At 35.3% G+C, this 27820-nt stretch overlaps 1 protein-coding gene across 1 annotated transcript in view; it reads right to left on the bottom strand.

Annotated features, from left to right (window-relative positions):
- The window catches only part of ADAD1 (adenosine deaminase domain containing 1), a 48497-nt gene extending 21462 nt beyond the window's left edge, over nucleotides 1-27035 (bottom strand). Inside the window, exons 1-8 of the mRNA XM_014845511.3 lie at nucleotides 26864-27035; nucleotides 25913-26101; nucleotides 23343-23510; nucleotides 17635-17703; nucleotides 13439-13564; nucleotides 9194-9317; nucleotides 6844-7014; nucleotides 5621-5850 (exon numbers count right to left, since the gene is read on the bottom strand). Of these exons, the coding sequence (XP_014700997.1) occupies nucleotides 5621-5850; nucleotides 6844-7014; nucleotides 9194-9317; nucleotides 13439-13564; nucleotides 17635-17703; nucleotides 23343-23510; nucleotides 25913-26101; nucleotides 26864-27035 (1249 nt within the window). The remainder of the gene's footprint in view (nucleotides 1-5620; nucleotides 5851-6843; nucleotides 7015-9193; nucleotides 9318-13438; nucleotides 13565-17634; nucleotides 17704-23342; nucleotides 23511-25912; nucleotides 26102-26863) is intronic.
- Between the last annotated feature and the right edge of the window lie 785 nt (nucleotides 27036-27820).

The following is a 27820-nucleotide window of genomic DNA, read 5'->3' as shown; positions in this document are numbered from 1 at the left end:
ATGGTAAAGGGACTTATTTAAGTGGGAAAGAGAAGACCACAAATAGGACTAAGAAAATTATCAAAAAAAAAAAAAGCAATAAAATCACTGACAAAGGCAAAAATACAGGAAAGACAGTAGATCAACCACCTATGCAGATAATATGGAGGTCAAAAGACAAAAGTACTAAAATTACCTATTTCAATGATAAGAGGGTAATGGATACACACACACAAAATAAGAGGTTAGATGTGATACCAAAAACACAATGTGGAAGGAGGGGAGCAATAGAGCACAGCTTTTAGAAAGAGGTCAAACTAAAGAGACCATCAACCTAATCTAGATTGCTATACACATAGATTATTATATACGAACCTCATGGTAATCAAACCCAAAAACCTATAATAAATACAGTAATAATTAAGAGAAAGGAACCCAAACATAATACTATAGAAAGCCATCAAACCACAAGGGAAGAGAGTAAAAGAAGAAAGGAACAGAGAAGAACGACTAAAACACCCAGGAAAAAAGTAACAAAATAGCAGTAAGTACATATTTATCAATAGCTACTTTAAATGTCAATGGACTAAATGCTCCAATCAAAAGGCATAGGGTAGCCGACTGGATAAAAAAAGAAGACTCATATATATGTTGCATACACGAGATGCACTTCAGACCTAAAGACACTCACAAACTGAAAGCAAAAGGATATCAAAAGATACTCCATGCAAATGGCAAAGAAAAGAAAGGTGGAGCAGCAATACTTATATCAGACAAAATACTTTAAAATAAAAACTGTAAGAAGAGACAAGAGCACTACATAATGATAAAGGGAACAATCCAACAAAAGGATATAACACTTGTAAATATCTACGCATCCAACAAAGGATACCTAAATATACAAAGCAATTATTAACAGACATAAAAAGAGAAATAGACAGTAACACAATAATAGTAGGGGACTTTAACACTCCACTTAAACCAATCAATAAATCATCCAAACAGAAGATCAATAAGGAAACACTGGCCTTAAACAACACATTAGACCAGAGGGACTGAGCAGATATACATAGAACATTCCATCCAAAAACCACAGAAAACCCTTTCTTTTCAAATGCAATGGAACATTCTCCAGGATTGATCAGATATTAGGCCACAAAACAAGTCTCAATGAATTTAAGAAGGCTGAAATAATACCAAGCATCTTTTCTGACCACAAAGATATGACACAAGAAATCGACTACAGAAAGAAAATCTGAAAAGCCACAAATATGTGAAGATTAAACAAAATGCTACTGAACAACCATTGGGTCAATGAAGAAATCAAATGAGAAATCAAAAAATATCTGGAGACAAATGAAAATGAAAATGCGACATGACAAAATCTATGGGATACAAAAAAGGTGGTTCTAAAAGGGAAGTTTATAGCAATTCAGGCCTACCTCAACAAACAAGAAAAATCCTAAATAAACAATCTTAACACTGTACCTAAAGGAAATGGAAAAATAAGAACTCCAAAATCAGCAGAAGGAAGGAAATAATAAAAATCAGAGCAGAAATAAATGAAATACTAAAAAAAAAAAGAAAAAATGAAATCAAGAGCTGGTTCTTTAAAAAGATAACCAAAATTGACAAACCTTTAGCTAGACTCACCAAGAAAAAAAGACAGAAGGCTCAAACAAATAAAATCAGAAAGGAAAGAGGAGAAATTACAATGGACATCTCAGAAATAAAAAAGGTTAAAAGAGAATACTATGAGAAACTATATGCCAACAAATTGGATATCTAGAAGAAATGGATAAATTCTTAGAATCATACAACCTTCCAAAACTGAATGAAGAAGAAATAGAGAATTTGAATAGACCAATCACCAGTAAGGATATCAAAACAGTAATCAAAAACCTCCCCAAAAATAAAAGTCCAGGACTAGATGGCTTCCCTGGCAAATTCTACCAAATATTCAAAGACTTAATACCTATTCTTCTCAAACTCCTCCAAAAAACTGAAGAGGAGGAGAAGCTTCCTAAATCATTCTACTAAGCCAACATTACCCAGACACCAAAATCAGACAAGGACATCACAAAAAAAGAAAATTACCAGCCAATATCACTGATGAACATTGATGCAAAAATCCTCAACAAAACACTAGCAAATCAAATACAACAATACATTAAAAAGATCATACACCTTGATCAAGTGGGATTTATTTCAGGGATGCAGGAATGGTTCAACACCTGCAAATCAATCAATGTGATACACACATTAACAAAATGAAGAAAGAAATTACAAGATTATCTTAACAGATGCAGAGAAAGCATTTGGCAAGATATAGCATCCATTTATGATAAAAACTCTGAATAAAATAGGTACAGAAGGAAAGTACCTGAACATAATAAAGGCCATGTGTGACAAACCCACAGCTAATATCATTTTCAATGGGGAAAAACTGAAAGCTATCCCTCTAAGAATAGGAACAGACAAGGATGCCCACTTTCACCACTCTTATTTAATGTAGTATTGGATTGCCAGAGCAATCAGACAAGAAAAATAAAATGGATCCAAATTGGAAAGGAAGAAGTGAAACTGTCACTATGTGCAGAGGAAATGATTTTATATTTAGAATACTCTAAAGAATCCACCAAAGAAGCTTAAACAAATATGGTCAATTTGCAGGATACAAAAATCAATATACAAAAACTAGTTGCATTTTTATACACTAACAACAAAACAGAAGAAAGAGAAATTAAGAATACCATCCCCTTTACAATTACAAAAGAATAAAACATCTAGGAATAAACTGAACCAAAGAGGTGAAAGATCTGTACACTGAAAACACTGTTGAAAGAAATTGAAGACAACACAAAGAAAGGAAAGATATTCTCTGCTCTTGGATTGGAAGAATATAGTTAAAAGGTCCATACTTCCTAAAGCAATCTACAGATTCAATGCAATCCTTATCAAAGTTCCAACAACATTTTTCACAGAAACAGAACCAAGAATCCTAAAATTTATATGGAACAACAAAAGACCCCAAAGAGCCAAAAGAATCATGAGAAAAAAGAACAAAGCTGGAGGTATCACACTTCCTGATTTCAAAATATACTACAAAGCTATAGTAACCAAAACAGCATGGTACTAGCACAAAAACAGACACAGAGATCAGTGGAACAGAATCAAGAGCCCAGAAAGAAACCCATACAACTATGGACAGCTAATCTTCGACAAGGGAGCCAAGAACATACAAAGGAGAAAGCAAAGTCTCTTCAACAAATGGCGTCGGGAAAACTGGACAGCCACAGGCAAAAGAATAGAAGTAGACCATTATCTTACACCATACACAAAAATTAACTCAAAATGGATTAAAGACTTGAATGTAAGACTGAAACCTTTATATTTCTAGAAGAAACTATATGTAGTACACTCTTTGACAGTGGTCTTAACAGCATATTTTCAAGTACCATGTGTAACTAAGCAAGGGAAACAATAGCTAAAGTAAACAAATGGGACTTCATTAAACTACAAAGCTTCTGCATAGTAAAGGAAACCATCAACAAAATGAAAAGATAACCTAATTTGCCCAATTGAGAAAAGATATCTGCCAACCATATATCTGATAAGGGGTTAATATCCAAAATATGCAAAGAACTCATACATATCAACAACAAAAAAACTAACAACCCAATTAAAAAATGGACAAAAGATCTGAACAGAGATTTCTCCAAAGAAGATATACAGATGGCCAACAGGCATATGAAAAGATGTCAACATCATTAACTATTAGGGAAATGCAAATCGAAACTACAATGAGAGATCACCTCACTCCTTTTAGAATGGCTATAATTAACAAGACAGGAAATACGTGTTGGAGAGGATGTGGAGAGAAGGGAACCCTCATACACTGCTGGTGGGAATGTAAACTGGTGCAGCCACTATGGAAAACTGTATGGAGATTCCTCAAAAATTAAGATCTACCATATGATCCAGCTACTCCATTGCTGGGTATTTTTCCAAAGAACATGAAAACATGAATGCATAAAGATACATGCCCCTCTATGTTCATTGCAGCATTGTTTACAATAGCCAAGACTTGGAGGCAACCTAGGTGCCCATCAAAGGACAAATGGATAAAGATGACATGGTATATATACACAATGGAATACTACTCAGCCGTAAAAAATGATACAATCCAACCATTAGTGACAACATGGACGGAACTTGAGGGTATTATGCTAAGTTAAATAAATCAGAGGGAGAAAGTCAAATACCATATGATCTCACTCATAAGTAGAGGATAAAAATAATGCAAAAACACACATAGAAACAGAGATTGGATGGTGGTTACCAGAGGGGAAGGGCAGAGGGAGGATGGCGAAAGGAGTGATTAGGCACATGTGTGTGGTGATGGATTGTAATTAGTCTTTGGGTGGTGAACATGATGTAATCTACACAGAGACTGAAATACATAACAATGTACACCTGAAATTTATATAATGTTATAAACCAATGTTACCACAGTGAAAAAAAAAATTCCATAAACCTATAACTGGTTAAATAAATCACGATACATTTATACAAAGAAATACCATACAGTGAGCCGTGAATAATAATGAGGAAATTCTTTATATACCCTCATGACTTTTCACTGAACATCCTTTTGAATCTTTTGAATTGTGAACCAAGTAATATATTTCCTATACAAAGAAAATAAGCTTAACATTAGAAAAATAAATAACTATTTCCTTTTTACAATTTAAAGCCAAACCAAAAATGGCAAGAAAATACAATATCTTGTATACATATGGAACTGAAAAATATTACCTATGAGAAATTCGTAAGGAAATGGGTATAAAATACATAGAACAACAAAAAAACAAATAACAGAAAGAACACCACCTAAAAACAAAAATATTACCCAGGTAAGGGTCTAAAGCTTACACGTGCAATCATTACCAAAAATTAACAGAAGACAAAGGAGAGAAGAGTAATGGCAGTATTTAAACTGTTTCACAAAAGTAAGTAAAGCTTTGAAACACCAAGGGCTTTATGAAAACTATACAAAGGAGCTCCATAGTTGTTTGTCGATGAGACAATGTCTGGAAAACCATTCAAATACAGCATTCTGTAATATTCCCCACCAAAGACAGAAATTATTAATTCACTTTATTTGTGTTCTAGTTACTTGTGACTCATCTGACAAATCAAAAGGATTGAGATCATAATCAAACATAAGAAAAAAGAATAAGGATAGGAAAGAACCAAAATGGACATTTACTATTTTTTTTTATTTCAGAGATAACTAAATACAAGCTTTTAGATTTGAGAAGTTCAAGGAAACCACTTCCAAAAGAAACTAAAAAAAACCTGAATATTATGCAAATAAAAGTATAAGTTCAAGACAGAATACAGCTAATTGGCTAAACTGAAGCATTCTTAGTAACCTAGTAAGATGACAAAAGTCACATTATACTAAGTATGAATACAAGTTACCATGAAAAGCTCAACAAAACAGTGGATCCGTTTTTTTTTTTTTTCAACCTTAAATAAAGCTTCATGTGTGCAAAATCTGATTTCACACGGATAAATAAAATACAGTGTATTTAACTTAGTGAAAGATGTCAGGAGATACTGAAATCTCACTCACCGACAAGTATATTGCTGATATAAACTGGCTGTATAAAGTGACTCAGCAATGCTCCCTGTACACCGAGCACTTCCCATCTTGTTAGTTTGTCACTTGAAGACATACTGCTTACTCTATTAACAACGTCTGCAGGACAGTAGACAGTCAGATAAATCTTGCCTTCAACAGCCACATGGAGACTCAGTTCTTCATTGGCTTCAAATGCAGATATAGAATGTGGATTAAGACGCCTAGAGAAAGAAAATAGTGTCTCCCTTTAAAAAACAAAGCTGACAAAGCAAAATCTACATTTACGTAAGAATTGCTCTCAAACATGTTTAACTTGCCAGTGTACATTTAATTCCGGTAATAGAAACAGATGCAAACCCAAAGCAAGGTAGGAATGGAGTGACTTTGTTCCACAAGATCAATACCAAACAGAAATTAACCACATTAAGAGCTTCCCACAAAGATAAACTCCATATTATTGCTATTCTTTACCTCCCTTAAAATCAAATGAAAATCTTATTTTTGTTCCTACCATAGTTCGTGATTTTTTCCTCCATATGAAAAAATTTAAAAACTACAAGGTGAGGGAACAAAACAAAAAGAAAACTGACAATTTGTACTCAAGATTCATCTCCAATGAAATATGCTAAAACAATAAAACCTAAAATTATTTTTCTTGAAGTTTCTCTCTGGGAACACTCATTGTTCTTGTTTTCAAAGATGTTACTGGAAGGATTTTTAACAAAATATTAACCACGGTTATCCCTAAATGGTCAGACATGAAGTGAATTTTACTTTCTTCTTTGCGCTTGTCTGTACTGTTTGAATTTTATGCTGATGCTACCCATTCATTAAGATAATGAAGTTTTGGCCACAGATTGTGTATGCTTAACTCCTGTACTGGTATGTGAAAAGTGCATTAATCCATACTTTCCTAAAGTTTATGAAGTCCTAACACTAGAGAGGAGTAGAAGACTTTCAATAGCACAGAAAAGAAAGTGGTGAGGTGGAATATTTAAGTAGTGGTAATGGAATATTTAAGTAGTAGTAATAGATCAGATTGAGAAGAGGGGAGAGAGAAAGAATTTGTGGCCTCTCACCGCCTACAAATAACACCTGAAGTCCAGAGGGGGAATATGAAAAGATATGAACTTACCTGTTATATTGCTGTAGGATTTAGAATATATCATACAGTCATCCTAGTTGCTTTTAAAAACAATGTTCATAATACTTACAATTGTGACTTAATCTGGGCTGATCCTTTAGGCAACTGGTTCATATAGAGGTAAATGTTGATATTCTGTTTGAGAGTGAACAGATTAGAAGCTGGTTCTGTACAAAATATTGATTTTTCCATCATAGCAGGATTTTTGCTATAGAAGAGTAGGAGTTGTCTATAAAAGTATCTAAAACAAATGGAGTATAATTTTATTAATAAAATTTAAAAATGACGTATTTTAACAAGCATGATAGTCATATGTGTCATGAGCAATGTCCTTGTATGTCACAAGTTTTGATATTGATAAAAACTCCTAAAATAATCTTAACCTTAATGAAGAATTAAGTCCCTTGAGAAGTCCTCTACTGGAGCCCAGTCTGCCCTGTGACCTCCCTTAAAGCACCAGTCTTAACTCCTCCACTCTCATTTCACATTTGAGTCCTCAAATGATCCTGCAAAAGATCCATTTCTCTACTGATTCTTCCCTTCTTTCTCAGACAGTTCTGTTCCCTGCCTCTTAAGTGAAGCGTTAATTTTCTGCCTTACTTCTCTTTCCCCTTCCCTGACAAAACAGACAAACAACATCAACAACTTTGGTTCCTGCTCCTTAGTAGTTTTGAAGACAAAAACACAAGAGCATAGGAACAACACAATGAAGACCCTAAGTTATATTAACAAGTGAAGCAGATCTCCTGAAAGACTACTACTAATCAAATCAGGGACAGATACTATTTTGCTTATTAAAAAACCGATTTTAGGGGCTGGCCCCGTGGCTGAGTGGTTAAGTTCACGCGCTCCGTTACAGGCGGCCCAGTGTTTCGTTGGTTCGAATGCTGGGCACAGACATGGCACTGCTCATCAAACCACGCTGAGGCAGCATCCCACATGCCACAACTGGAAGGACCCACAAGGAAGAATATACAACTATGTACTGGGGGGCTTTGGGGAGAAAAAGGAAAAAAATAAAATCTTAAAAAAAAGTTTAAAAACAAAAACAAAACCCATGATTTTAATGCTATCATCAAAAATATGTAATAAAAAATTAAGCACCAGTATATAACAGTGCCAAGCATGAAAAGAAATAATCATCAAAGAGGTAGCTTTAAAGAGGTCAACCAATTCAACAAACACCAAGGTGAATGGAAGGACAATGAGTTTCATTATTTTCATGAACTTCCCCCAATTTTCCTTTTAAAGTTATAGGATTCTTACCTTATTACAGATATATATGTTTTTCAGAAAAAATACTATGTCTAAGTTTGTTTTAAAATCCTCTGGCAAAAAAAACCACCACTTGAGCCAGCCCCAGTAGCCAGTGGTTAAAGTTCAGCATGCTCCACTTCGGCAGCCTGGGTTCAGTCCCCAGGTGCACAACTATGCCACTCATCTGTGGCAGCGGCCCACATACAAAACAGAGGAAGATTGCCCACAGATGTTAACTCAGGGTAAATCTTTCTCAGCAAAAAATAACATTAAATTAAGAATTCTTTTTTAAAAACCACCAACAAAAAGTGAGGATGCATAGCTTAAGTAAGAACAGCAGAATGCTAATAATTGGATATGCTGATAAGTGGATATGGCATCACTGCTGATAAGAGAATGATGGAATTCATTATCCTATTCTCACTTATGTGTGTATGAAAATTGCCATTAAAAAAGTTTTATAAAGAGTAAGCCCAATGGCTTAAAAGAATCAAAAGCTGGTGGATGTTGCAGGAGGTAATGCCTATTTCCCACTTCTCATGTTTTCATATGAAAGGACTTCAGAAAAGTAGCACTCCTGGCTTCTCTCTTACCTGCTATTCACTCCTCTTTAAAGGAGCAGAGTGACTAACGAGTTTGGAAAAAAACTAGACATGCTCACCTCAGATCCTTTCTCTCTTTCTCTTCGAGATCTGCCAGCCTAAAGAATACCTTATCTACACTTTGCTATATTGTAAACTTTGTACAGACCTCATGAGTGGAAATCCATCAGTTTCCGATGCTGCCTTTGCATAAGTATGTCTAATTCAGGGGTGAAATATTACCAACCCTACTTGGTCCAGATCTAAACCTATATTCTTCAAATACTTAGTAATAAAAATGGCATGTTTATCTTAAAAAGAAAAGGTTGTAAAACTCTTAAAACTAAGTACATAAGGTCTTGATAATACAAGCCACTAAAATCAACAGACTAGACATTGCAGTTACTATAATAAGGTTTCCAAAAGTGACACAGAAATAATCAGATAGCTTGGATAAGAAACTGTCACATCCTTGGATCAATGACCAGCAAAATTCCATTTGAAAATAAAGATATGTACGTGGTTACTTTGTGCTGAGAGCATTAATATTTGATGGCGTTAAATACATTTGTTACACCTTACCTAAGGAGAGACCTTCTTGCCGTAACAACAGCATGAGTGTCATGCAACACTCTTCCATCTGGCTTAATGCACTGGCTGTAATTGTATTCCCCTGTGCCTATAGCTACAACTTCGTGCTGTCCAGCTGAGAGGAAAAGGTTAACAGTAACAGGTTATTTTGATCTCCTTCTTCAACCTCCACCTCTAACTTACCATTTTAAAGTTAGTAAAATATATTGACCAAAAAGATGAAAAAAATAATTCCAGGATTTCAAATACAAGTTTGAAAGTGTTCTAAGCAGCAAAATTTTAAAAATAAATATCTCAATTAAAAAGTCAACTTTTATAATCTGATACTTCATCTAAATTTTTACCACAATCAACAGAATCACCAGATATCCTTTCAAATATGCATCTATTTCTTCTACATCTAGATTTATTTGGCTTGCTAAGAGACTTTCTTTGTCCTTCTATTTCTGTCTTAAATTATCTACATATAATGTCTCTAATTTTTCCTTAATCCACTCAAACTCTCTACAAACCAAATCATGGTTTCCTTCTCTGTTCCACTAAAACCACTTTATTGAAGAAACAAGCACCTTACGCTTTTTTCAGTAGTTTTGCTCCACTTACGTTTTTGCTGTACCTCATTTGAGATTTCCTTGACATTCTATGCTCAGAAGATACACAATTCTTTCTTCCTTTCACATCCTAACTATGGGGTCTTTCTATAGCCCAGTCACTAGCTCATTGGTCTTTTTTCTCTAAAGATTCTCCTCTCAATATCTTGCTCATTCTATTTTTCATTTCTGTGTTGATGATTTCAGAAAATCTCTGGTCTAAGTTTTTCAAATAAAGTTCAGTTTCACATTTTCAACTAGCTAAAGGATTTTCACTAATCCAACAAAAATTGCTGAGGTCCTACCAAGAACCAGGCACTGAAGTAGATGGCAGGAATAAAATGCTGAACAAGACATGCTCTAAAGAAGCTTCTAATAGGAGAGACATTAAAAAAAGACTAAAACCACAAATTGTGATAATTGCTTTAAAGGAAACAACTAGGGGGCTAATGAAAATAATAATGGGGGGAGAGGTTACCTCATGCAGACTAGTTGGGAGAATCCCTCCCTACAAAATGGAATTTAAGTTTCAGTATGAGTGAGCATGATGAAGAGTGAAGTAAAGAGTTTTCCAGTCAAAAGAAATAGCTTGTGCAGATGCTGGGCAAAGAGAGACCAATGTAACTGCTCCAGTAAAGGGAGGGAAGAGAATGGCATAAGGCGAGGTTCGAGACAGTGGCATGATAAACCATGCTAAGGAGTTTGTGGATTTTACCCAAGAGCTATGGCAAAGCTACTTAAAGTAAGGAAGCAAAAACCATATCGGGTACATTTTAAGATCACTCCCCTGTGTGGAGAATGCTATATGTAAGGTTCAAGAAGCTGAATTAGAGGGCCTGTTACGGTAGTCTAAGTAAGAGACAATGACTTAAGACTCAAATGATGGAAGTTAAACGGAAAAGAATGATCATATATGAGGTTGAGTTTGGGGATATAATCAAAAAGGACTTAAAGATGAATTGTAGGGTGTTACAGAAAAGGATAAATAATGGATGACTTAGGTTTTCAGTCTGAGCAACTGGGTGGATGCCATTCACTGAGATGGGGAATGCTGGAGGACGACTAGGATTAAACGGGAAAAATTAAAGGCTCCATTATCTCTAGTGTAGCTGCTCCAGTTAGGCGTAGTAAAAGGGTAATTACACAGTGTTAGTGTAAGTTCTGGAATGGTGATGTAAGTTCCAAGTTATAAAGGGCAATAGTGTAGCCAAGAATTTAGCTTCCTTTTCAACTCTGTAATTTGGCCTGCAGTGTTTCACAGAGATGATAGAGTTTGATAACGCAGAAGATAGAGGGGATAGCCAAAAGAAGGACATTCATCAAGATGTGAGAGGGAATGGAATCAGGCTTTAAGTGAAGGGATTAGTCTATAAGAGAAGAGACCCTTCCTCCACTGTAACATTAGAGAAGATGGATACAAATACAGTAAAGTATACAGATTTGGTGGCAGAGGACAGAAGGTAGTTTTGATTTGATAGCTTCTTATAGACCCAATTAAAAATTATGAGACAAGGCCATTAGTTGAGAGCAAGGATATAAGAGAGGCTGTGGGGTATTTGAGGACAAAGCAAAAGTATGAAACAGCCATCACAGGGAATGTGTGACCAATCCTACTGGAGACACAAGCTGGCTGGGCAATGAGAAATATCCATTTGAGGCTTCTAGTAATACATTTAAAATGTGTACTGATTGTGTGAATTACTCCAGGAACATGTACTTGATTTTAACTCAGGCTTTCCCCACCACACATTCACAGTCATATTTCTAAAACCAATTTATTATTCTCACCCATGCTCTTCTCCACACAACTTCACATCACTTCCAGATTCCCTGTGCATATGTAAACACCATTCTCCTATGATGCTGAAATGATGTTATTTTTTTATTCATCTTATTTCATCTATCATTTGTCGCCACCTTCATCTTATTACGTTAATTTTTTTAAAATATTTTTTTCTCTTCCTGTTCATATTTACCTCAACTCTAGTACAGTACTCCATCACAAGCATCTAAGCTGGGATTCTCTAACTCAGGTTCAATCACTGTAACATTTTTAAAAAATTGTCTGTTGTCAATTATTGCTTAAACATCAATTTATCTTAATCATCACAGATACAATTTAAGCTCTTACTAAACACCAAGTACTGTACTACTTACATTATCATATTTAATCCTAACAACTCCTGGAAGTAGAGGTTATTATTTCTATTTTTAAGAAATGAGAAGAAAATTGAAGCAGAGATATTAAGGATATAACTTGCCCAAAGTTATTTAAGTAGCAGAGTTGAGTATGACACTGTTCCCATAATTATAGTACATTATCAATCCCTGTTCAAAAATCCTTCACAGCTTATTATCTATCTCATTAAATCTAACTTTTGACTAGCTTTTAAGCCACTCCATAGTCTAGTAATATCCTACTAACCTAACTGTATTTTGTATTACTCCTGTGTATATTCTGCACTAGAAATAAATTTCTCTCTCATTGTCCCATAAACAGTTTTCTAACTGCTGCTCTCTTCCCTCACGTCCTTCTCTCTCCAAGAATATCTTCCTTTCCTCTATTTATTCAAACCTAATTAACCCTGAAAGTTTTAGCTTAAGTCTCACATGCTCCCAGTTCTCTATCTATGAATTCTCATGCATTTCTGTATTACAGAAAATAATTTTTAACTTTTTTTTATCATCAGACTTTCAACAGTATATGTATATCCTCTCGTCACTTAGATTATAAAACCTCCTTAAGAATGGGGTCAAATCTCAAGTTGTTTTTATATCATCTATCTTATTCAGAGACGAATATAATTCAAACACTTAATCAATGATCAGTCTAGAACATTAAAGGGTAATAAAAGATAAAATGTAGCTGGAATCACATCATAACATCCACAATAAAGACCAGAGGCTCATGGCTTTTCATATTTTAATCTTTTCTTACTTGAAAATGAAGAAAATACATTAATTTTTATAGAGCCTTTCTCAACGTTTGTTATAATGGGGATTAGATTTCAGATGGGTAGTGGTTCCAATAGAGTTATTGTTTAAAATGTTAGGCATTTACTATTCTGCAGTTCTCTCTTGGCTCCTGGTCAGTATACGTTATCTCTATCTTTGAGAACCTTTGTGTTTAATGAGCCACATCTACTAGAAAAGGCCACTTCAAATCAATGTGACACCGTTATCAACAGGGGCAAAGATAGTTAATTAAAATACTAGTATAATACCGGGCTGGCCTCACAGTCAAGCGGTTAAGTTCACCCACACTGCTTTGGTGGCCCAGGGTTTGTCAGTTTGGATCCTGGGCGTGAACCTACATATCACTCGTCGGGCCACACTGTGGCAGCATCCTACATAGAAGAACTAGAATGACCTACAACCAGGATATACAACTATGTACTAGGGCTTTGGGGAGAAAAAAAAAAAAGAGTAAGAATGGCAATAGATGTTAGCTCAGGGCCAATCTTCCTCACCAAAAAGCATAAAAATAAAAATAAATAAAAATCTTGCAAAAGTATCCTCAACTGGGGCAGTACTAAAGAGACAGTGATGAAACGCAAGATAAAAATCCATTAAAAAATACTACTATAGTACAGTTCAGATCATTAAGATATTTGTTTTTCAACACATCCCAGATATTTGGACTTACCTCTTTCAATTACAAAAGCTGCCAATGAATTGCTACATTTCAGATATTCTGAATGAGCAGAAACTAGTTGATTAAATGTTTCTTTAACAATCTGTGAAATCTTGGCATACTGAATATGTCTTCCTTCTAGAAAAAAAACGCAATATGGATTTGAAGAACATTGTGCTATCTCCTAGAGGCTTCTATTATTCCTATTACAAACTTACAACTCAATGAGTGAATAATTTACAGAGATATGTAAGCAAGTTTTAATTTACGTCATGACTGAGATTTTAAAGTATTCAATTCTAAAAGAACACAAGCTATTGAACTTTTTGGCTAACTTCTTGTAAAAAGATCTCTTAGTATTACATATGAGACAATAGTGATTTATATTTGGTTTTATATTTTATATTTATATATTGATTTATACTTTATATATCTTTATTTGATTTACATATTCCGAAAGATTCAAAAGTTATACAGGACACAAGACAATTCTTCGTTGTATAGGATTGTCCCACAATGCCAGACAACCAACATCTCTTGAATGACAGGAGTCTTCCCCAATCACTGTGACAATTAAAATACTCTCCTTAGTATTTGCCCCACTGAGTATCACTGCAAAGCACTAAGCACTTAAGACTCTTGATACCGTTCCATGTTCCCACTAAAAAAGTCCCAAACTTTGAAAGGGGACAGCTTTAAGTAATTTGGATTACCGTAGAACATTTTACAACCAAGAATATACATCAAAAGTTACCCATGGATTTTTTTTTTAAAAAACACAACAGAGCTTGAGATTCTGGAGTAAGGGCCCTGGCCATCTGTTGTTCTGTGTATATATGCTTGTGTATCCCTAGTGTTCTAGGGAGGTTGCAGAATCACTTAATATGGTATTTCTCAAAGTTTAGTTGTAAGCCACTGATAGTTACTGATGTTTCATGATGGTTGCTAAGTAGCCTACCAAGTGGTTTACAGTCCACTTAATATTTTCAGAGGGGAAAAGCAATGGAACAACTTCGCTCTCATGCATTACATATATATGAAATGTATAATTAACTATAATTTTCACAGAAATTCTTTTTACCTGCTTAATAAACATTACGTTAAAAAGGCACACAAATGATAAAGTTTGATGTTGGCAGTCTCAGCTAATATTCTGATAACTGGATACAGCTCATTTCACTTAGCCCATCTAAATGTTTCTGTTTATATTTGTTAAACTTGAATTTTTCTTTGTTAATGTTAGTGCTCTCTTCTTGATAAAAAAAGGTAAAGTCACATTATCAAAAAGACTAAAAGAACAGTCAAAAAGTTAACCAAAAAATGAAGCTCTAGAAGGAAAGAAGAATGAACTACTGGTAAGTTGTTTTATCCAATCACAAAGTGTACAATTTGGAGGTGATCATTATTAACATTGCATGCTGGCATATATTATTTCACTTAAAATGGTCAAAACCATAAATTTGTGTTGTAGAAATTAGCTTTTGGCCCTTATCTAGTAAAAATATGAATGAGAAGTACTCAGCAACTTGCCTCTGCTTATCAGCAAAAACTCAGGATACAGGAGAAGCAGTATTCTTTTAATGTTATTTTAAAGTTTAACTATTTATTTAAACAGCAATACAAGCGAGATACATAAGTCTCCTGCAAATGAAACAACTATTGCCAGTTTCTTACGGATATTTTGAGAAATCATCTATAAAAATACACATACATCACTTAAAAAAATAAAATTGGAGCATGCTAAAACCCACTTTTTGCATTTACTTGGTCTTGGGCATCATTCAAGGGTAGATGTTAGTGCTACCTCACTCTTAATAGTTCCACAGAATGAATGTACTACGATTTATTTAATCATGGACTATACAGTTAGCAAAAATGTGCTATGACATAAAATAGAAAATAAGTTCTGACAGAAAATCATGTGTGTGTGGCAAGAGAATGTTTTGCTGCACATTAAAAATGTTGCACCTGAATATCATAAAGAACATTTGGGAGTTAACACACTCATCTTAATTCAGTGTTGAAAGAAATAATATTGTGAATATAATCAAATCTTAGTTACTAACTGTAACTATCATTAGCATGTATCTGAAGGAATAAGGAGCAAGTGCAATACTGTTTTCCCTATACACATGTGCTGGCTATTATGGAAATAAATGTTCTCACCAATTATTGGAAATGAATGATGAGATAAAAATATGACATACGTAATGCCAATTAACACCATTTCTTTGATTCCAAGTTGCTAATTTCAAGCAACAGTATCATGAATCACCTGAATCTATCTTCAGAACTAATATACAGTCATGCACTGCTAACATGGGGATACGTTCTGAGAAATCTGTCATCAGTGCGAACATCTTCGAGTCTATTTACACAAACCTAGACGGTATAGCCTACTACATACCTAGGTTACATGGTACTAATCTTACAGGACCACCATTATACATGCGGTCCCTTGTTAACCGAAACATTGTTATGTGGCACGTGACTGTATCACTACTTTTAATGAAGATATGGTCCAGTTAAAACAAGGCAAAGCAGACAGGCTAGAGGCTGGCCGGGTTGCTCAGCGGGTAAGTTCACACTTTCCACTTTGGTGGCCTGGGGTTCCCTGGTTCGGATCCCGGGTGCGGACATGGCACCACTTGGCAAGCCATGCTATGGCAGGCGTCCCACATATAAAGTAGAGGAAGATGGGCACGATGTTAGCTCAGGGCCAGTCTTCCTCAGAAAAAAGAGGAGGATTGGCAGCAGATGTTAGTTCAGGCTAATATTCCTCAAAAGAAGGTAGACAGGCTGTAAAATAGTGATACCCTCTATAACTGGCCGAACAGGATCTGTTCAGGAGATTTTTGAGGCTCTCAAATCTTTTTTCTTCAAGTGATAATGTCCAACTCCTGTGTTTACTTGTAAGCTTGAAGGATGATGTTTGCTCTCTTTTCTGACTGATATTTGACTTCTATCAAACAGACAGCCTACCAAACCTGACTCTACTCTTGTATTTCTTTAAACATACTGTTAACCACATACACCTTCTTCCTCACAGACTGATCTGTTTCCTCAGGTAATAGTAATCTATGTTATTTGCCCATCATTGACCTGGGATTCTATCCCAGTATTCATTAAAAATGTCCACAGAGGCTGAAATGAAAAGACTAGAGTCCTGTTCCATATTAAGAGATCACTGCTATTGGACTGATCCCTCACTGCCCTTCTGGTCATCAATTCTATGACTGTTAGGTCAAGTGACTATATGTAACAATTACTAGATTTTGCCTTTTGAATGTGCCTATTTTCCCTGGTCTGTTCCTTTTACTCCATGCAAGCACACAAACGTGCACATCCTTTCTTTGTCTTAGAAAGACAATGAAAAACCAAGCTTGAATAGGCATAAAACTGTTTACAAATCCTAACCTCCAGTCCAGGAAAAGAGAGAGAAAGGCTCTCTTTCTTTTTCATTTTAATCCTACAAATACTCGAAATTTTAAAGTGTGATGTGTTGCCACTATGTAGGCAATGTATAAATTAAGAATAATTTCCTGCCTTTCAGGGGATTCATAATCTAATGGGAAAAGCACACAACAACTAACATACAATGTTAATATGATAAAGTATTTTAATAAAATAGTTGCTATTTAGTGAGCACCTACTGTGCACCAGGCATGATCTAAGAATTTTACATGTATGAATTCATTTAATCCTCATAATGACCCCAGGAGGTAATTATTGTTATGGCCATTTTACAGATGAAGAAATTAAGGTGCACAAAGAAGCAATTGGTCCTAGGTCATACAACTAGTAACTTCAATTGCAGGTGTAGTTTTCTTGGGCTTGAGTGACAACTAATTGCCATTAAAGAAAGTGAAGCAATTATCCGAAATAAATACCCCAACCATCAAGCACCAGAGAGTCACTGGTTTTCATTAATAACAAACCCAAAACAAAGAATTCTCAAGAAAAGCAGTTACATAAAATTGATGAACCATCTCCTTATAGAAAAAAAGCCATTTTTTCAATCTTTCCTCTCTGTTCCTTATTACCTCTAATTTTTAGCAGAGTATGGAAGGAAATTCTCCTCTTTGTAGAAGTGTGACAGGTTTGAATGATAAAATATTAATATTTTCATACCTACACATATTTAATTATGTTGTAATTTTTAAATGGGTTACTCTTCTAAAAAGAAAGATCATAAAGGACTTTCCTACCATAATGTACTTTTGAAACATATGCTGGTTCGGGTGAAGTAACAGGTTCTGCAGGGATAGGAGGAGGACCTGTAAATATAACAAAAAGATAAGGAAACATGAAACTTCAATGTGCCAAACAGCAGGTACCTCACTTTTCTATAATAAAATAGCAATCCAACATTGATTATTTTTTCTGAATACCTCTGCCAACTCTAGGCCATCAAATATCCATTAGCTCAGCCTCGATAAAATGTCTTTCCTATACTGAACTCAATTATGCAAACACTTTTTGGGTTTCCTAATCTTATTCTACTATACGGCTTGCTTCATAATACATCCAACGTTCTGAAAAGTGGTTAAAATGAAACCCTGATTTATATGCTTAAAAACAATTTTCTATTTACAGTAATACTATGTAAAACGTTGAAAATTAACATTCTATCGAAAATTAATAAGTAAAAAATTATCATTTTTAATGTTATTTTACCAGAGTGTTTTCTAGGGTAATACTACAAAGTTTTCAAAGCTCTTAGTCCCATTCTTTGCGATAGCTTTCCAATTTGGTTCCCAAGTTAGAGAATCCAGGAAAAACAAGAAAAGAACATGACACTAAACCAAAGGAACAAAAAAAGATCAGGAAAGTTTAAATGAAGAGGCACCAAGAGCAAAAGTTCAACTAAAGTAGTATTTCTCAAGAATCATTCATAAAGACAAAGAAAGCAAACAGAACTTGTACTTTGGACTTAACTTTGAGAAAGATGAGAAACTGGCTGAACATACAGAAGCCAGCAAGGAGAGATTGAGAATGTCATCTTGGGGTTCACATTACTTAAGCAAATGCTGACCATAGTTAGATACATACACTCTGGACTTTAGATAAGCAGAACTGTAAAGACTCAGAGAAAGATATGCAATTTTCCCTTTTACTCAAGTGAGTAGCACTCAAGTAGAATGAAATCTAAAGATATTAAATCCTGTTTATCAGACAAAAATAATTTCAATAAACAAAATGTGACTGTACAAGTTGGTCTGCATCTTAAAACACCATATACTGCAGGCAAAATAATCTTGAAAAAGAAGTTGGAGGACTCACACTTCCTGATTTCAAAACTTACTGCAAAGTGACAGTAACCAAAACAGCGTAGTGACTGCATAAAAACAGATACATAGACTAATGGAATAGAATAAAGAGCCCAGAAATAAATGTTTATGTATGTGGTCAAATGAATTCCCAACAAGGGTGTCAATACCTAATTCAATGGGGGAAATGACGGTCTTTTCAACAAATGATGCTGGAAAAACTGGACAGCCACATGCAAAAGAATAAAGTTGGATCCTTACCTAACACTATATACAAAAATTAACTTGATTTGGATCAAAGACCCAAACTAAGGGCTGAAACCATAAAACTCTGAGAAGAAAACAAAGGAGAAAAGCGTCATGACAATGAATTTGGCAATGATTTTCTTGGCTATGACACCAAAGGCATAGGCAACAAAATATGGACAAATTAGACCTTAAATTCAAAACTTTTGTGAATCAAGGGTCACTATTAACAGAGTAAAAACCCAAATCGTGGAAGGGAAGAAAATATTTGCAAATCACCTATCTGATAAGGGATTGATATACAGACTAGATAGAGGATTCCTAAAACTCAACGAAAAAACAAACATCTCAATTCAAAAATGGAGAAAGGCCTTGAATGAGACATTTCTCTAAAGAAGATACACAAATGGCCAACAGGCATATGAAAACATGCTCAACTGTCACTAATCATTAGGGAGAAGTAAATCAATGCCACAATGAGATATCACATCACATCCATTAGGATGACTACTACCAAAAAGACAAAAAATAACTAGTGTTGGTGAGAGGTGGAGAAACCGGAACCCTTGTGCCCTGTAGGTAGGAATGTAAAATGGTACAGTCATCATGGAAAACAATACAGCATTTCTTCAAAAAAGTTAAAAATAAAATTGCCATATGATAGGGCCAGTCTGGTGGCATAGCAGTTAAGTGCACAGGTTCCACTTCAGCGGCCCGGGGTTCGCCACTTCGGATCCCGGGTGCGGACATGGCACTGCTTGGCAAGCCATGCTGTGGCAGGCGTTCCACATATAAAGCAGAGAAAGATGGGCATGGATGTTAGCTCAGGGTCAGTCTTCCTCAGCCAAAAGAGGATTGGCAGTAGATGTTAGCTCAGGGCCAATCTTCCTCACACACACAAAAAAATGCTATACGATCCAGTAACTCTACTTCTGGGTATAAAACCAAAAGAACTGAAAGCAGAGTATTGAAGAGATATTTCTACACTCAGGTTTATAGCACCATTACTCCCAATAGGCAAAGTTGAAGCAATTCAAGTGTCCACCAATGGATGAACAGATAAACAAAATGTGGTTGTTATATATACATATATATAATAGAATACTAAGTCTTAAAAAGGAAGGAAATTTTGACACGTGCTACAAAATGGATGAAATTTGAGGACTTTACGCCACATGAAATAAGCCAGTCACAAAAACATAAATACTATATGATTCCACTTATATAAGATAGCTAGAGTAGACAGGAAGTAGCATAGTAATTGCCATGGGCTTGATGAAGTGGAGAATGAGTAATTATTTAATGGGTATAGAATTTCAGTTTTGTAACATGAAAATAGTTCTGGATATTGGATGTGCAACAAAGTAAATATACTTAACACTACTGAACTATATACTTAAAATGGCTAAGATGGTAGATTTTATGTTTTATATATACGCATTATAAAATTTTATTTTATGTTATTTTTACCACACTAAAAACTTTTTAAATTATGTTTTTAAAAGAGGTATTGAAATAAACTAAACTTAGAGCTAGATTCCTAAATCATTGGGCCAAAGTGTGAAAGATTTCCAAAACCTAACATATTATCATTAATCACAATGCCCTTGAAAAAAATTAAAGCAAAAGAGTTTTTATACAGTTAATAAAAAAAATACTTAAAAAAACCATGTACAAAATATGAAAGAAGATATACATCAAAAATAATTCTGATGAGTTCAGGATTTTGAAAAAAATTAAGTTTTTTAAGTTTTATGTTATAAATGAGGAAGAGGAGACTAGAAAAATTAATGTAAGGTTAACAGCAAAGAGAAGAAATAATTGACTCATCTTCTATACCCTTTCACAAGAAAAATCAATCTTTAAACTCAGTTGTCCAGATCGAATATTTTAAAGAAGAAAGTGTAGTTCACTATAAGAGAAAAGATGACCTAACTAAATTATTTCCAGGCTCTGTGCCAAGAGAAAAAATATTTTGAAAGAACTTTTAGTCTCAATTAAGGCACTACTGGCACTTTTTGAGAAAATAATGGTGAATATAAAAGTCGTGTCAGTGGAGCCGGGAAAATGCTACCTTAATTTTCACAAAGGACAGAAAAAATACTTGCTTAAAAACATGAATTGTAAAGATTCTAAAGATTGTAGACCACTAGGCAAAACAAGTGCTGGCCCTAAATAAACATTTTGAAAACAGTGAAAAAGCATTTATCATGAGAAGTCAACCATAAATATCCTTTTTGGATAATTAAATGAGATGCTTGGGAAATTCTGTAAATATGTTTTAACTTGATTTCAACCAAGTATTTTAGTTCCTTGAGGGTAGAGGACAGGTCTTATTTGATTCTAGATTCCCAGTACCTACCTACAGTCCCTGGAACATAGCACATCCTGATAGATTTATTGATTCTACTGCATGCTATGGTTGGAAGGAAACTGGGAAAATATAACTAGGGACACACCCAGGTGGTTTGATGGCTGATAACATAATCACTATATGTAAAGAATCTCCATTAATAAACTGAAGGAATGACTTAAGAATATTATTTGTCACAGGTTCTGTATTTCACATTAACTTGTTAAACACTCTGGAAAGGCAAGGGTATATCTATAAAAAAACATAAATCTGAATAAACCACTAGTCATACTAAGTTCTAGGCAAGCAGGATTTATTCACTTTATGCATAAGACCAAATAAATGAATGACAGACAAACACGAAAGTTGGTAAGGTTATCACATGATAAAATCAGGACTCAAAATTGTCAAAATTGACTTCATATTAGAAAGATGGGTTTCTAGGTTAAAGTCATTACCTTCCAAATATTTAAAAGAAAAAAAATCAATGAAAACATTATCCATATGACAAAAAAGAGGAAAAATCAAAAGAAACCATAACATGACGCTTATCAGAGGTTTATAATAAAGTCAAATGTTAAATTTTCTCTTAAAATATTCTTTGATTATGTCAAAAACCACCTAATTTTATGCCCAACAGAAAATCATTAAAAACAAAATAAAAAAGGATAGTCAAAGACACTGGACAAACACAAAAAAATAACTAGAAGTAGCATCATGAGTATTAAAAAGATTTCAAGATGAAATATATATATATAAAATATACACATAAAATAAAAAGGAGTAATTTTATATTGAACTAGAAAAGTATACTCTACAACAAAAGTGAAATCATTGCATCATTGCTCTTTATAGTTCAAATAACATGCAAAAAACAAATCCAAGTATTTTAAAAAAAGACAAAATGACATTTATAGTGCCAGAATGTATAAGACATTTACCAAAATCATCATACCTAACCCTAAAAAACTATTAAATCTGAAAAATAATGAACAGAAAATAACATAAAAGTTAACATTTTCTTAAGTACCTATTAAATCCAAAGTATGACAAACTATTTGAAAACGAGAAATCCCTTTTGTTTTTAATTAACAGAAAAATAAAAACATATGAAACAAGAATTCAACTTAGAGAAAGGACAAAATGACCTTAAGTACTCCAAAATAAAAATTGAAATAGACAAAACCAACAAACAAGAAAAGTCCAGTAGTAGAATAAAGTAATGATTTGAATTTTAAAAGAATGCATTTATCACCACTGTTTAAATCAAACAAATTTTAAAGTTGTCTCATTTACAGCTAAACTCAAATATAATCTAACATGAAAAGAATATTGACAAAAACTGCCTACTATGGTAACATATATAACATGCTAACATATTTCTCAGAGTGAATAATATTTAATAAGAACTACTATTATTTGATTATGTATTATTCACCAGGCACTGGTTAAAGGCTTTGCATGAATTATTTATTTAATCCTAATGACAGCCATACGATGTAGTTACTATCATTGTCTCCACTTTTCAAATGATGAAACTTAGAGGGCAAATAACTTGTCTGTCCAGGTTCAACATTCCACCCTGAGCAATCTAATTCTGGAATTTACACTCATAAGCTATTTGCTATACTACTTTAGGCCATTATTTTCTTAAGTAACTCTACCATTACTGAATTTAACATAGGCAAACATGACAAAAACAGCATTAAAAATCTCTAAGTATTAAATGCACAGTGTTACGTGCATAATAAGAATCCAGTAAGTTATAAAGAAAACCAAGTGTCAGGACTAGAATCCACTGACAACTTGACAACTTATCAGACAGTTCAGCAACATGTTTATATTTTTTTGGTGCTGAAATAAACAACAGCATTTTAACTACTACTAAATACGTCAGGCAATCAGATAGCAATGGAAAGAAATTATTCAAATCCTGCTACTTCTATCTTGTAGTTGCCAAGTTAACTATTCATTAACATAAATCTTTCAGATGATCACTTTTGGAAAATGCTAATTTTAAGAATACTTTATAATCAAGAATATTTACCTGATGTTTCTAAAATTCTTGGTTCAGGTTCATCCAATTGTAGAAGCTCATCAAGAGCTAATTTTGCTGCATTGGATCTAGACTCCTTTTTATTTAGTCCCAGTCCAGTCTTGTATTGAATACCATCCACCACGGCACAAAAAGCAAAATATGGTCCCATAACATTACCTTGAAAAAGAACTCAAATGAATGCTCCAATACTTCACAGTATGATCTTGCAAAAGATGTCTATTACATAGGAAAATATCCCAATACAAAAATTCTGGAAAACTATCTCTGCCTATCAGATTTTTTGTAGTGCCCGTACAGGTTACAAGTAAAGCTGGGTGGGCCCCTCAACTAATTCTGAGGAATCCTTCAAGCAGCCAGGTTGGCTCCAGATTCAGCATGAGTGGTAGTGCCAGCTTTAGAGTACAGGTCATACATGGAGAGACAGTGTCTTGTATAATGCCTAGCCTATAATCCAAATATATACAGAATACCCAATGAGAAGTACAATGTGGAGCCTCTGTCAACATCTCTCCTTTTAAACTTCAATACGGTCATGCACTGCATAACGACCTTTCAGTCAACAATGGACTGCATTACCATGGTAGTCCCATCAGATTAGTACCATATGTAGCCTAGGTGTGTAGTAAGCTATACAATCTAGGTTTGTGTAAGTACACTATGATGTTCGTACAAGATGATTTCACTGTATCCCCGTATTAAGTGACATATGACTGTACCAATAAAATTGAATTTTTCCCATGTCATGAGTGCCCCGATACTCTTTTAAGCTCCAGAACAGAAGAGATCCCTTTGAAGAAACTCTGTGCACCATCAGGGAGTCATGGTAAGCAACTCAACTCACCATAACCTTAAGGCAGGTACAGAGAGGGAATTCACAAGGAAAACCAAAACAATAAAAACAAACAATAAAAGACATGCTAGAGAATTAAACTGAATGTCTAGTCATCAAAAATTCCTATAAGGATTACCTCTACACACTTTTACCTAGTTTTCATATTTGCCTGATGAAAAATGAAATGGAATCATCTTCTAAATTTACAGGCCAAAGATTTTTCCAGTTCAAGTTTTACTTGTTGGTATTCAGACTTTAGGAGACCTTTAGGAAACTTAAGTCTCCACTCTAGTTATGGATGGCAAGGTACAATGTCACTTCACTAAGCCTCATTGTTATTATCTTCTCATATATTACATTAACTTCTGGGAGTTTTTTTTAAGATGTATATCAAGGTTTTACAAGCAACTCCCGACTGTATCTAGGTAAACTGCTTTCCTCCTCCTGTCTGTGACCTCAGTTTCCCACGTTCCTTCCTTCATGATCAGCTGGGTTCCAATCCAAATTTACTAAAGCTGAGAATATTTTGTATATTTAACAAGTGGCCTAGATGATTCTTACGTGTGAGATATTAAACATCAGATTTGTTAATTAAGTACTCTGTGTCAGAGTGCTGAGTCTCTAAGCTTCATTCTGTTTATATCCCAGGTTCTCAAACTTTAATATGAATCTAAATCACCTGTAGAGCTTGTTAAAAATACTAATACTCTGATCTAACTACCAAACCTCTGAATCAGATTACCCAACTAGTACTATGCACATAAAATAAACACTTAACAGTCATGGGTTATGTTTTCGAGCAGTTTTTGCTCAGATCAACGAAGATTTGTCCTGATCAATTTTTTTTCTTCCTTGACCAATAGTTTACATTTTCCAAGAGCAGTGTGAGAAGAATAGAGGAAAGTTAACTAATTACACAGAAATTAAGCTCACAGTATTGATCACATGAAGTAATCCAACCTGCAGTAACAGGACGTAGGAAAACTCCACCTTCTACATTAATATTCTATTTCTGTCATCTGTTAGTTTACTACTATTTCATCCAAAACAAGAGACTGGAAACTTGACTTCACTATGACAATCTTTACTAAAATCTCAAAAACTTCAAATTCTTTTGCAAAGATGCTTTGAGACCCATATTGGCAATAGTACCAGGAAGAGAAAATTAAAGAAACCACGCTACTTGATATTGTATGAGGACAAAAATATACACACACACATATTATGTACACATATAGAGATTTTTTAAAAGATTATGCTTTTTTGACTCGCATACTTTTAGCCTGAGTATCAAGCATGTAGGTACTATTTTGACTATAATTTTTGTTAGGTATCATCATCACAGAATCCTTCTCATAAGATAATAATCACAGTCCAAATATTTAACATCCCTACAAAAGCGTGTTTATTCTACAACTAGTATTTACATCTGAAAACAATCCACCAGGCTGATGAGATTTCAATTCAACTAGCCATACACAAAAAGTTAAAATTCAATGATTATAAAAATTTCGTATATGTGAGTTATTTGCAGAGGCTCAAAAGGCTAAAGAAACATGAATACAAAAATTTCTGAAATATACTTGTCAAAACATACTAGTAGTTATCTAACCCCAACATTACGAGAACATAGAAAATAATCAACTGTAGTACTACTTATATGCTCTGCTTTTAACAGGAAAATGTTTCCCAGTATTGTAATAACCAGATATAATTTTGCACTTGCCTGTTGTTACTGTTTCCTTAAGGTCAAGCTGAACTCGCTGCATCTGTGCAAACTGGTGCAAGGCTGACACGGGATTTATCTCTCCACGTTTGTATTTCATTATAAATTCCTTAGGTATTTTTTTTGGAGGAAGGACAGGATTTAAAACAGATGAAAGACCTTTGGAAAAGAATGGTTCTGGAAAATTACCTAAAAATAAATGTTTACACTTGTCAATTTGGTAAAATGAAAAAATAAGCAAAAGCACTAACCCTTTCCCTAAAAGGGAAGACCGTCCCAGACACACTTAGTCACATGTGTTTTTCATTACAAATAAGTTTCTACTAAATAATTTTAGCACACAAGTGCAACCTGTTACTGTACCTATCTTCTAGAGTACTATTTTGCAAAGGAGCCCCACCACTATCATATCATTAAGTGATATCAAAGACAATTTCAGTAATGTCATTGTCTTCCGAGGCTCTCTAAGCACTTTTATGCACAATGTCACTAAGGCCTAGAATGGAGTAAGACACAGATCTGGGACTAGAACCTAGTTTCTGTTTCCGACTATTTTATACTATCTTTCACACTGAATTCAATCGAATTTTTAAAGCGTATTTGTCCCTGCAGTATACTTACCACCGTGCTGAGTGCCACGTGGAGAACAAACCAGTGTTAGGTCCAGCTCCTTCCCTGAAGGGGCTAACAGCCTCACCCCAAAAAGGCAAGGCACACTCGACGTGAACAGTCAAGCGGTAAAAAACAATTAAGTGAGCATAAGGGGAAGGATTTCTACAGGCCTCCTACAGTAGCGCTGGAAGTCAAATCCGGGTTCCAGGTGGGACGTGGCCACAGGTAAACGGATACACATCCAGGAAATATTTAAACGAGCGGCTCAACAGAACTCACAGGCCATTCTAGAATTTTAAAGAACTTAGACATTACCGCAAATGAAAAAGCAGCCCATACCCGTCACTTGCGTAACCTTGGATGCCATATTCGACAGGGCGTAACTCTCCGAGCTGTAGCCCGTGGGCGCAGTTACCGTCTGGGCGGATGGCTGAACCGGCAAGTTCTTCTTCAGCATCTGAGCAAAGCTAGGGACCCGGGAACTCTGAAACCAGTCATTGTTGCCAGACATCTTCTCACCTACAAATTATAAGAAAGTGGGCAGAAAACAAAAAATAAACCAAAAATACTCAGAAATTAAAAAAAAACACACAATTCCATCAATGGCCTTTACACACACACTCACACAAGAGCTAAATCACTCTGACGTCACGACGCCTTTGTGACTAGAGTTTTAGTAGGCGTGGAACCTGTCCTCTCCAACTCCCTTCCACAAGCACTGCTACAAAGGGAGAAGGAGGAGTCAGGGAAAAAGCTGAGAAAAAGAAAATTCAGAAACATGAGCCTGCAGCGGCCCGTTGGCGGCCTCCCCAGGCCCAGCCCAACCCCCACCCACCAAAATTGTCCTTCCTGCCCTGTCGGGTGGACCCCGCGGGCGGGCGGGCAGCTCACACTCACCAGCAGGCCCGGCCGCAGGCTGCGGGCTTGCCGGCCACCGCAGCTCCAGACGCCGTTGCTCCCTCCTCCGGGTATCAACCTCTCTTCAGGTCGCTCTGCGTGAGAGCCACGCGGCGAATGCGGCGTCTTTCAAAAGCGTCCTCGCGGCGCCCCTGCATGACCCAGACAGACGCCCCCGTGCCCCACTTTATCCAATCACCAACCTTCTCTGTGGCCTGTGTTCTCTCCCTCACACCCGCCTCGTCCAATCACCAGCCGGCTCCATAGGCTGCGCTCTCGCCCCGCGCCTATCCCGCCCTATGCCGGCCACGCTTCAAGACTGGCTCGCCAAGTGAGGAGGCACCAATCGTGGCACGCGCTCGAGGCCTGTCAGTGCCGGCCTAGTTCTCTGAGCGTGGA

This window comes from Equus asinus, chromosome 3, assembly GCF_041296235.1.
Source record: "Equus asinus isolate D_3611 breed Donkey chromosome 3, EquAss-T2T_v2, whole genome shotgun sequence".
NCBI classification, from domain to species: domain Eukaryota; kingdom Metazoa; phylum Chordata; class Mammalia; order Perissodactyla; family Equidae; genus Equus; species Equus asinus.
Note: the sequence above shows the minus strand (reverse complement) of the source record. Positions and strands in the feature narration are given on the sequence as shown.